We start from the raw sequence: 12,669 nt of genomic DNA, 5'->3' as shown, positions 1-12,669 counted from the left end.
CCAAGTTACTGAATGCAAGTGTGCCTTCCAACGCTCCTAAGCTTTTCTTGACGTTTGCAAATTTGTGCTTATTCTACGATTTTGTTAATGTTGCATGGAGTTTTATGAAAGCGAAATCATGGTCGCAAAAATAGCTTAAAGGGGCCCTGCAACATTTTTAGAACATGGGGAAAAAACACTGCTAATTGGTAGTCGAGGCTCCTGGGAACATGCGAGCGAAATATTATAGCCCTGCACGCGGCAAGGAATTTGCAATTACATTTCAAAGGCAACTAGAAATCGCTCGCTCTTCTCTCGGCAGATTCCGTGATAGACTGGCCCGACTAAGTCATAGGTGGAGGAACACTGGCTGATTTGAGCATTTTTGTGCTGTGAAGTCACTGCGGCCGCCATGGGGTGCTGCCACGCTCCCATGCCACGCTCTGTAGTGTTAGAATTACGCACTGTGGAATTACACTTAGTGTGCTCGTGGTCACGGTGAAAGTGAGCCAAAGCGTTCAAAGAAAGAAGTGATCAAGGGTGTGACACACACCGACATAGCTTCTTGCGCCCTTGTCATCCCCCACCCTGTCTATCTTTCGTTCGCTCATTGGGATGAAAGGAGAAAGCACTTAAAGCATGCGACATAACCTTGTAACTTTGCTTGTACTTTACGTATTCGAAAAATTTTTCCTGCGATAGATTCATGAGGCAATGAACTTTAATAGTGCGTACATTCAATGATTACTTCGAGAGGTGTTGTAGAGCCCCTTTCAAGGCATAAAGAATACATGGCAGCACAAGATTGCAATGAGTGCATACAAGAAAGAAGTGGTGTTCATAACTACTATGTCCTTGTCCTCAGGCAAACATGTACAGTATGGTCCACTGTTAAAGGGAACACTCAAATGAGCTCCTTTCATGTTGCTAGCCCGTAACTGTAAGTGGATGGGGAAGCATTCTAGGGCACGGCACTAGTCTATTAAAAGTACTAGTCGGAACTGTCAACCACCACTAGTCTTACGCAAATCTAAGCCACAATTCTTTTGCAAGAGAGCAAAATACAGACGTGCCCTGTATGCAAGTGTTCCCTTCAACGGTGGACCCATCTGTACAATTTTTTTTTATGTACTCCCTCCTCTTCTCGTTTCTTGGTCATGTGTGGAATTACTATTTCACAAATTTTATAGTTTACAGGATGGTACATGTGTAAAAGAGACATTCTACTTTGAAGGGACACTAAAGAGCAAAACGATTTTTCTCTCATTAGTAAAGCAGTCTTCCACGATACCAAAAACACCACGGTTGCTGCGAGAAGACGCTTAATAAGCGAGAAAACGCGCAGGAAGAAAATACAGGTGGCGACGCCACCTTGGAATTCCCGCACCATTTGCCGGGACATCACATATTTTTGACAGCGCCTGCTTGGGCCTACGTAGTTCCTAATCGGTTAAATCGAAGTACATTGTCCTCTGAGGGGTCCAGAGACTTGACATAACAAGTTTGTGGAAATTTAGTCGAGCCAGTGACGCCAAAATACGTTAAATGCTCTTTGAAACCTTTTACGTCACGAATGACAAAGTTCGGCGCAAAATTTAAAAATGAAACTTTGAACTTGGTTGTCTCCTATAATAATAAACCTATGGTGGTGAAATAAACTACACAAGAGTTCTCTGAGCACACTTTATCAATCTAAACCAATTCATTGTTTCTCTTTAGTGTCCCTTTAAATGTATTATCCTGCTTGTGCTTCAGTTGTCTCTGGCAGGGCATCAGTAGATATACAGGACGTGGTAATTCGGCTGTCGGATATCCTTTGACAGAGGCCTTCATTCCTATTGTCCTATATTCAGACTGCTAGACATGTGAATGGCATTCTCATAATCTTGTCTGCATATTTAGGTTGACTCTGCATACGGAAGTGAGAACAGCCTAAGACGCCACGGCTCGGCACTCTCCCTGGGCTCAACGAGCGTGTCTTCCTTGAAGAAAGGCCGGGGTCCTCGAGAGAAGCTGCTCGAAATGGAGACATTTCGAGACATTCTGTGTCGTCAAGTTGACACCCTTCAAGCATACTTCGATGCCTGTGCTGGTAAAAACCTCATCTTTCCTTTTCTCTAAAGATTGTCCAAACATTTGCTGGTGCTTTGTGCTCAGACCTTTTGCAAAAGGCACTCCCAATCTCCAAATCACGAAGGACTAGTTTTGTTGCATAAAATGTAAAATATGAGTAGTAGTTGAATGTGACTGCATTCTAAAGACAGTTGCTGCACCCTCAGGGAATCTTCTTTTGACACAACAGTCGCCATGTATCTTAGGTGAATTTGCTTTGTTCAGTTCTTCACACCTGGTACTTCCAAGTAAAAAATAGCGTGTGTGCATTCAGCGCGACTAGGCATTACTGATACATAAGTAGCAAGCGCACAGTTTTGAGAAAGGAAACTCAAGGAAGCAAGATGACGATTATTGTATGGCAGAAAGCAACTGCACTTTTCTGAGTTGCACTCATGAAGTGCCTCTACTTTCTGAGTGTTGTACACACTCTAAAGCTGACTTAACAAAAAGGCATAAAATATTTACCCCAAATATGGGATCTAGCTGCTGCTGCTCCTGGAAGTCTAAAGAGTGGTCACCCCTTCCGTTTTCGAAAACCAGGAGTGAATGATACTACGACACCTGTCACTGCCAGAATCCATATATGCCATGCTGACCTTATCACTTATGCTTCACCGCAATGCCCATGTATGTTGCAGTGAAGCCAGCACAGGACATTATTTTGTGTGAAGAGCCTCATTGAGGGCTGCTCCTCGACTGTTGGCCTTGTCTCCTTGTTTACATAGGAGCAGCATTTCCTGCTTGCACGCTAATAAGAATATGCACTCAAAAGTTGCAGACGAACTGTTGTACGGCTGCAAGTTATTCCAAATGCAAATTTGCTCCAAACCTGCTCCAAAACAATTTTTTTTTCCGGGTCCAATCCTGCTCTATAACACAGTTCCTTCTGCTCCAAATGTGCTCCAAATATATTTTTCCTGCTTCAAAAATTGCTCGAAGTCCTAAACAGGCAGCACCACCGCTGTAAATCAGTGACTGGTGGTCATTCACTTTCGTTCATGGCAACTGCTAGTAGTATCTTGTTAGGTTTGAAAATGCTGTGTATAACTGCAGAGATGAAATATCTCAGGGATATGCACACTATTGAGCTGGTATAAGCACATAATACCATTTTGAGTCATAGACTAAAAATTAAGTTCAGACACAGCATCTTAGATGTAAAATTGTGTTGTAGTATAAATCCGCTGTTGCTTTTTAAAGAAACGTGCCTTTTAGAGGTGTGAGGAGAGCAAGTGCTTCCAGAGTACTGAAGTATGCTCAAATGTTTTGGGTGCAGCCGAAGAACAGAATGGCCACGATGGCAGCCCAACGATGAAGGATGGACTAGGCGAAGACACAGCATCAAAAACTCTGGAGATCTTGGCATCTCGATTTAAAGGTAAATTTTCGTGGCATTCCTTTGGAGCAAAGTCTTGTTTAGCATGGCTTAAGGTGCAACTAAGGAAATAGTCGCTAAGCCTCCGCACCGTTTTCTAGCACTGGGGCTAATTCACTGTAAGTGGATGTTACCATGCAGACGCTGCTGCATTTGCATGCTGTTTAGCTGTTTGCATTTTGTGTATGGAGATTCCCTGCATGGGTGAGTTGCTAGTCAGGTGGGCTGTTGGTTGCTACAGCATTCTACAAGAACTGCTGTTTATGGCCCATTTCTCTCCTTTTTTCTTTTCGAAGTATGAGAATATGGCTTCATATAAAACATCAGCTGTTTAGCTTCACAGAATCATTGCCTTGGCCAGGGCAGAAGTATGGGTCTGCAGCATAAAAGAGAAGCATTCCGCCATGAAGGTTAATCCTGCAGCTGCAGCATTATCTAATGTTGACATGGATCGCAGCAGCGTTGCCTCGGACACGTCTGGCAAAGCATGTTGCTCAATGCTAGAGATATCGGAGACCCAATGTTTTGTTTTAGTCGTGCCACGCTCGCTGCAGTAGTTCATGTACCAGTGTCATATGCGTCGCATAAACCCTTTTTTATTGAGGTATAATATGACTCAGTAGCTTGCAAGGAGTTTCAAAGGTTTTCAAACAGCGTCATAACACTGAAGGGAGTTTGCAAAATGTTTAGAAAGACCTGTGTGGCATGATGAGTTTTCCACTGTCTGAAGATGTACAGTTTCTTGAATTTCTGTACAGACATGGAGGGAAATTTTAAGATTGAGTGTTGTTGCCCAAACACTGAGCCTGCATGGCATTTTGCATTGTTAATTTTGGACGAACTTCCACCTAGTATACATGGAAACATTTATGAAAACAAAAAATCTTTAATGCAGTGGCGAGAGGCGGTACTGACAGAGAGTTCCTTCTCCAGAAAATTGTCAAAATGTAGACTTTCTTTCAATAAGTAGCTTATAACTGACTTGCTGAAAGCAGTGCATGTTTAAAGAGAGCTGGCATCATGTTTTCACAGTGGCAGCACAATCCCTTTCTTCTGTTGATGTCATCATCATACATGAGCTCTGTTTATTGCTAAACTGACAGCTTGCCTATTAGTGCAGGAAACTCGCATTCGCATAAAATTAATCTAGCATGCATTTTTTGCCTGGAGCTTTTGAATTTAATTAAAGCCTACGTTCAGTGCTCACTTGTATTCCATGTTAGTACAGCTGCCACTATCCCTTACTCATGGCACCAATGGTTTGTTAAATCATTGGTGTTTAAGGGGAGACGCGGGTCTTTTTTTTTATTTCTTTTATTAGCTGGGTGAACTGAATGAAATTTAACAAACTTATCCCATTTTTCCTGCAGATTCCAAATCTCTAACTAGATTTTTGGTAGCTGCATTAGTACAAAAGATGTGCAATCTCTAAAAGCATATTTCTTACGGGAATTTTTGGCAACTTTGCTTTGTCAAACACACAAACAAAGTATGTGGCAAGGCTGCCAGAGAGCTGGTTTAGCCGGTGATGCTAATCCGATTGTCTTCAACAAACTTTGAATGCAAAATAAATAGACGTAAATGTGAGTGAAATTTTTTTGCTGCGTACTATTTCTGATAATCGAGAATTATAATTTGGTGAACAGCATTATAAGAAAATAAATAGCATCACCGGCTAGACCAGCTTCCTGGCAATCTTGCCACATACTTTGTTTTTGTGTTTGACAAAGCAAAGTTGCCAAAAATCCCCGTAAGAAATATGCTTAAATATGTGTTAGAAATTGCATATCTTTTGTTCTAATGCAGCTATTAAAATCTACTTAGAGATTTTGAATCTGCAGAAAAAGCTGAATAAGTGTATTAAATTTCATGCCATTCACCCAACTTTTAAAAAAACATTTTTTAAGACCCACGTCTCCCCTTAAGAGCTCGTTTCGTAGAAACTCCGGTGTCGGCGTCTGCATCGGCGTCGTTGGTTGTGAGTGAAAAATCATCATCTTGTCCGTGACCGAAAAACCGAGAAAGATGCTAATAAAATAAATAAGAAAAATGTTAGGTTTGGTGTGACTCCTTAGGTGTGAGAATCAAACCCAGGCCGCCTGCGTGGCAAGCAGGTGTTCTACCGCAGAGCAACGCTATTGCTTGAAACTGCTTCGGAAAAAAAACACTATGAATGTCATGTAGTGGAAGGTGTCTCCTTAAGGCATGCAATACTGCGTGGCAGAAGCGTAGAATCATGCCATGCGTTAAAGCATGTGAATTGTGCAACGAGTAGGTGTTTTAAAGGCCCACCCATCACAAAGTGCTCAGACATATTTAATTATCATAAACTGCAAGAGCATCAACAAAGTGAGCAGCTGCGTAGGTTTGTGTGTTGCCTTATAAACGTGTAGTGGGCGTTTTGCTAATTCGCAAAAGGAGGAATTATGGCGTAGCGGGCACCTAACAACTGTACTTGCAGTAGGCATTCTAGGATAAATTTAAACGGCCAATCCTAGGCGAACAGTCGTTCGTTTCCTTACAGCACGGTTGAGGCATGCACCGAGAGTCGAAGCCAGGCTAGCAATTGAGAAGGCGATGCGCACGGGGCCCAACTATCCTGTCGCAATCTACTCTTCAAGGTGAAGGTCAAGCGTCCTTCAAGTTTTTTTTTTTTCTTTTTTAATTGTTATTACTTGATCAGGCTGAGTCCTGTGCTTGCATGCTATGGCGCCTATTGTGTGGTGGCTGGATGCTGCCTTACGAGCCACTAAGGCACCATTTTCATTATTATGCTCCTGCAGGTGCTGTAGTGTAGCTTTCTATGGAACTTAGGTTATTGGAATATAGTATGCCTTACAAGTCAGCTCTTTTTTTCAATGTATATCAGTAAATATTATACAAAATATTACAGAACCTGAGATAGTTCATAACTCATTGGGAACTATTCTGTGTTTTTGCACAGTTCTCTACGAAATATTAGTAGCTAAAAGTTGCCTGTGCGAGTCACTGTAGCGTTGTTCCCTTATTTTCTCCACAAGGGTATTGCCTGTATCTTATCATGTTGTGGATCAAAGTCCAAACGCTAGCGCTTTGTTGGCACGACCTTGTCAATGCTCTTTCTCGATAGCTTGTGTTCTGCACGAAAATAACTTCATGATATGTTATCTTCTGGTCTGTATGAAAGAGAGTATTTCATTTCTCTTCCTCAGTAGATATATGCAAGCCTTAGCAAATATTTGCGTGACATTCTGGCCTTCTTGTTGATTTTGTAGTAATTTGTAGTGTGCTTCACTTGTAACATACTGTAGCAAGTGAAGAATTTGAAAAGAAGCTGGCATAGCTCACAGGTTGTCGGACCAATTGCCTTACAACCCATGAAAGTTTGTTATGCAGTGAAGACAATATATCGGGAAATTTTCAGGGTGTAAATGGGAAATCATGTTGAAAACGAGGACTGCACCAATATTCGAGGGCAAACTGTGTGTGTAAGAGACTCTTTTGAACATAAGGCAGAAATATTACTTATTCAGGATTTAAAATTTCTTTTTGTCTTATCATAAGAAAAGTCATTGACAAACTTGCAAAGTCAACTCTGGACTTATCATGCTGTCAGATGCATTCACACCAGAGGTATTTTTGCCTGGGTCACTTCAGTACACAGTTTAGAACTATGAGAATTTTTTTTCTGACTTTGGAATTATATTTTTGTACATCTTGGTTTTTGTGCCTTCGCCACACAGTAATGCTGAACACATCCAGGAATGGATGTTCAGGTGCTTGAGAAGAGGCGTGGTTCATCCTGTAATTTTATCTTGTAACTTACTGCATAAGTTAAAGTCGTATAAAAATAAATGGAACACTTTTTTCAGGTAGCAAATGGCAATACTTTTTTAGAGCACTGCACTCATGCTGCGAAACAGAAATTTCTTTCAGATTTCACAGTGGCAGCATTTCTTACCCTGGGGCCATGAAATTAGCATAATGTTCCTGAATTTTTATGCAAATTATTTTGCATACTTTTTCAATACCAAGGTAAAGAGTGTCAATTTTCTTTCATACAAACTGAAAATTTTCGAGCATCTTGCTTTATGTATTTGCCCTTAATGACCCATTCTAGTTGTGCTGTTCTAAGGGAACTCATTGGTGCACAAGCTTCGTAGGGGAGGATATTCCTACTCGACATCTGATGAGCATGTTATCACTTTTGTTGCCAGAACTTTGATCATCTGTATTAGCAAAGACTAGAATTCTGCAATGTGGCAGTTCCGAACTGCCGCAGTGGTCTAGTGGTTATGGTGCTTGATTGCTGACCCGAAGGTCGTGGGACTGAATCCTGGCCGCAACGGCCACATTTCGATGGAGGCAAATGCTAGAGACCTGTGAGCTTAGGTTTAGGTGCAGGGGTTCGAAATTTCCGAAGCCCTCCTCTGCGGCATCTCTCATAATCATATTGTGGTTTTGGGATGTAAAACTTCAACAATTGTTATTATTAACAATGTGGCAGTTCTTGCAAGTTGATACTGAATTTTGACAGTGTTTTGTTCTGGGTGAGGTAAACCTGCGGTACATCTCACTTATCTACCTATAAGTTTATGTAAAACAAAGGTCAATCAGAGCTCCAGCAGTCGTTTCGTAATATTTGCCCAAGAGTTAGCTGAAGCAGGTTGGAGATTGGAAACCATCCCAAATTTTGTGCCTGGATGCGCCAAAAATCCCCCCAACGTCGCCCTTCAGTGAAGTTACTGATGATGTCTGCATCCAGAGAGCGGTGACCGGCGACGGTCACCCGCTGCCCCAGGGATGCTTCCACCGGTCGACTTTCGTGGGGAAGCCATCACGTTCAAGGCCACCACTGCAGGCATCCTAGCCACTCTGTCTCACTGCATCGACCTGATGGCGCAGCGGGAGGAAGCCTGGAAACGAAAACTCGAACGAGTGAGTGTTTTTCGATCCACCCCTCACACTAATGTTACGTGGTAAGGTGTGTTGTTCTGAGCTGTAAATGTTTTGGTACAGCGGGACCTCCTAATTGAAGGACATAGATAGGATAGACTGCCGCACCTAAATTTCAGCCTTTGGGGGTTCATCGCAAAGTTTGCATTGAAGCCATAGACCGCACGAGGGTCACTTCACTCACCACAGCGCCTGTGTTTGCTAAAGCAGTGAGCTGCTAGGCTTTCTTCATATGACATTCCAATTTGTTGCTGTCACATTCATTGCTTTGCCCTTGCAGCGAAATTGTGACATTTTTTTTTAGAATTCTATGCTTCAAAAGTTTTTGTGGTTGGCTCTATGTTTCTCAGGCAGTCAGTGCGCTATAGCTTAAATGGGGCCATACAATGCCAGGGTTAAGTATAGGTGGGAGGAAACTGGGCAGCACTCATCTCGTCACTTTCTCGCTTGAAATTGTGATGTGTGATCACAGCATAATCGGCAGCATGTGTACAGGCCATGAAACCATTGAAAACCCTCAAAATTTCAAAGAACATTTTGAGGCCCTCAAAGTCCTAGAATTGCTTTTTTACTTGAACATCCTTGAATTTCTTGGCAAATGCTGTCTAATATTGACTGTGTGAATTGCTTTCTGTGTTAGATAGGTGTTCATCTGGCAAACTCCCCGTTTTATAAACAATACGCTGGTGTGAGTGCACATATCCCGCACTGTATGGCTTGTGTGGAATTTGAGACATCACCATGAGTGGAGGCAGAGACGTATTGGCCTTCTTTATACTGTATTTACTCGAATCTGGGCTGCCCTTGATTCTAGGCCGACACCCGAAATTCGCAAGGCCAGAGAAAAAAAACTTACCTCGAATGCAGGCCAAATGCAGGCCTGCGTTTCACGAGAATGTGTTTAAGGCACGACTACACTGCACGACCGCATCCAGAAAACTGACCAACTCTGCGCTCGCGCCTCTGCCACCTCTGCGTCACGCGACAAGAGGAGAAAGGGTGCCAAAGTGCGTGGCATTCACCGGCGCCGTAATCACGTGACCCGATCCACTTTTGCCCGCCTTTGCCGGCATGAAATCTTGCCGGCTCGACGACCCTCACTGCATGAACGTGGGACTTCGAGATTTCAGAACAGTGGACAGTACGAAGCAGGCGGACGCGGTCAGCCTCGGTAGGCATGGGGACCACCACTCTGCCGCTGAGCCTGAGCGACCTCATCACCATGCAGCTACCGTAGGATGTCGCGAAAGTGAGCCTCGGACACACATGCAGAGCCGTCTGCATGCGGTATCCTGAGGTCGGTGCATGGTGAGCCGCCATGCCGCTAGTGCGGCCGGGCCTTTAGGTAGGTGGCGGCTGCAGTCAAATCATGGTGCTCGAATCTAAGCCAACCCCCCCACTTTCGCACATAGTTTTTTCGAAAAAAAACATCGGCTTAGATTCGAGTAAATACAGTACCTTGCCTACTTATTGTTTGTTTCATTTCCCTACCTGTCTGTCTTCTACTACTTTCCTTCTCTGAACACACTGTGAGTCCACCTCCAGCACTTTTTTTCCTCTGTCTCTGTCTCTCTGTTGTGCGAGTGGTGTGTGAAGTAAAGCTGCTGATTCCAGTGTAAACAGCTCAACGAATACCCATTGTGCTCATGCAGCCAGAATTAAAAAAAAAAAAAAGAAATGAAGGCATGTGTGAGCCTGATGCCAAAAGGAGGAAGTTCTAATTAAAGCTGCTGATCGTGCTACTGACACTCAGTGATTGCCTCCCACACAGTGTTTGTTCTACAAATACATGTTGTATTTCTACAAATACATGTTGTCATGTATGTTGACTCTACATAGCGAATTATTCGCTGAGCATCTGACCATAGTGACACGAGTTCACTTCGTATCCAGTTCTGTCTACATCAGAGTTCAAGAAACAGGAGAGGCTTGATGACTCTAGGCAGCCAAAAAAGTGTTCATGGATCAAATTGTCAACATGAGATAAAACAAGAACTGGAAGCATTTACTGCCATTTCAACTGCTTCAGCAGATCACTACATATACAGTGCAGCGTCCCCTTTGCTGTGAAGTCAAACAGCCTGTCAAAGACTGAAAGAAGTAAAGCGGGAGAACTGGAGAACGTTACCTGGGAAACGCAGGAGGTATCCCAGGAGCTGCATTGATGCTGTAAAAATTTGTGCATGCTGGCTACATAATGTGATTAAGACTGGGCATTTCTAGCCTAATTTTTGTATTCTAGCACAATATAACTACCCATAGTGTTAGGAAATATTGTTCTAGCAATGATGCCCCTAGCAATGATGTCTTACTTGGGATGCTTCTCTGCTTCATTGAAAAACCTTCGAAAGGGACTTGAAACTCCTTGAAAACCCTCGAATTTCGGCCTTCGAAACCTGTATGAACTCAGAATCGGGTATCAAATTTGCCTTAGCACCAGTACAAAGTATTCTTGATTCATTCTGGCTTGACAGCATCTACATTTGAGAGTGCCTGTGAAATATTGATAAGGGCGCACTAGCCTTGCAAAGAATGTAAAGAATGTCTTTTGTGATAAGACAGAATTGTCTAGGTTATCACTATTCCATTTTTGATAGGTTGGCATCAGTGCTGACTTTGGCAGCGAAATCACGTTCCTTCCACGGTAGTTGTTTCAGTTTATTATTCATTCATGCTACAATTCGTAACGTACAGATAAACTTATGGACAGCTTACCATTCTGTCTCCGTAGCATTGACACTGATAAATCAAGACCCACCATGGTAGCCGAGGTACTGGGGCATCGTGCCGCTGAGCTTGCAGTTGCGTGTTCATTCCCTGCTCTGGCTGCTGCATTTCAATGGGATTGAAATGCATGAATGTTTGCATTTTCTTGAAAGAACAGCAAAAGGTCAAAATTGACCTGCAACCTTCTACTACAGTATGGGTCATAATTAAGTTGTGGTACAACAAATTCCATTTAATAAATTAAGACATGACTGCGTGATATTCCACACCTGCTCCCCGAAAGAAGAAATGGAAGTAGAAATCATACATGTGGCATTAAAGCTAAGCAGTCTTCATGCGTACATATTGTTGTGCGTTCTGCCGTGTGAGCTACATTATATTGTCCCTGTTGTACTACTGTGGTAGATGCTGTTCAACTTCGTTGGAGCCGCCTGCCTGTCTGCAACAGTTTGGAGGTCTTCTCCCCCCCCTCTGTTCTCAACTGTCAACATGTCCCGTGGGGCAAGCCTGTTATCTTAGTTGGCCTCTCAGGTTTCATGGCTTGCAAAGAAAGAGAGAGGGACTGGGGAGGAGGAGAGGAGTTGTGCCCTGCCCCTCTGTGCCTGATAGGCAGCCTTGTCTGTCAGGCCAGTCGGGAAGGCAATCTGATCTTTGCCGGTTGGTGGCAGATGGCACCGTGGTGCTGTCGCGCTCGCTTCTCCATCAAGCTGACGAAATTCTGTTCCTGCCTGTGCGTTTGCCAGATTGGCTGCTACCCGCAAGATGCAGAAGAGGTTCGCTCATGCAGTCCATCTCCTCTTTTTCTCTCTCTCTCCCTTTCCTCGATTTGATCTATTAGTTTTTGCCACACGTACGCACGTCACGTGTACAGAGTTGTATCTTTCTATCTTGTTTGACAGCCAAGCGTACATTCTGTTCTGTTTTTTCGCCATCTCTTTGTTCGAGCAGAGAAACTAGTATCTCTGCCCGAGCCTTTTTTTCTTTTTTTTTTCTTTTCTCTTCTTTTTTTTTTGCTTTTTGTTATCTAACGTGGCTTGATAAACTACTGCTGAGATGGGCAATGTACGTTTCTGACAACTATTAGTACTGATTGGGTATTAAGGGACGTACACGGGGCTGCTACCATTGCTTGTATGGGACACACGCTTTGGAGATTGACTGAAAGAAGAAAAAAATAGCTCTTGATTCTTTACACGGTTATTGTTTGCTTGGCAAAGCACAAAAAGCAAGACCTTCAAGTGTGCAGTTCTTGTCTCCGAAACTTGTTGGAGAAAGATTCAGCCATTGACAAGCTGCTAGTGTTTTCTCGAAGAAACTTTGAAATTGTATTCTGGGAAACTTTATGCACTGTGAAATCAGTTGGTACGCAGTACGTAGTTACGCAGATAAAACAAAAGTTGCTGGTATCTTGTATGTGCAGCTTCTTATCTGCAGCTACATAACTTGAAATGCGGTGTGGCAATGGGTCAGTAGTGTGAGCAGCTCAGAACAGACCAGCCTCGCTCCTGTACAAGTCGGAGACTTCATAGTCAGACTGC

General features: G+C 43.2%; 1 protein-coding gene across 1 annotated transcript in view; it reads left to right on the top strand.

The window, feature by feature from the left end:
• The window catches only part of LOC119387574 (ceramide transfer protein), a 47,673-nt gene that overhangs the window by 6,522 nt on the left and 28,482 nt on the right, over positions 1-12,669 (top strand). Inside the window, exons 3-5 of the mRNA XM_037655006.1 lie at positions 1,882-2,071; positions 3,371-3,472; positions 8,214-8,386. Coding sequence (XP_037510934.1) covers positions 1,882-2,071; positions 3,371-3,472; positions 8,214-8,386 — 465 coding nt within the window. The remainder of the gene's footprint in view (positions 1-1,881; positions 2,072-3,370; positions 3,473-8,213; positions 8,387-12,669) is intronic.

The sequence above is a fragment of the Rhipicephalus sanguineus genome, chromosome 3 (assembly GCF_013339695.2).
Source record: "Rhipicephalus sanguineus isolate Rsan-2018 chromosome 3, BIME_Rsan_1.4, whole genome shotgun sequence".
In the NCBI taxonomy this organism is placed as follows: Eukaryota; Metazoa; Arthropoda; class Arachnida; order Ixodida; family Ixodidae; genus Rhipicephalus; species Rhipicephalus sanguineus.
The sequence above is the reverse complement of the archived record's forward strand: the minus strand, read 5'-3'. Positions and strand labels throughout refer to the sequence as shown.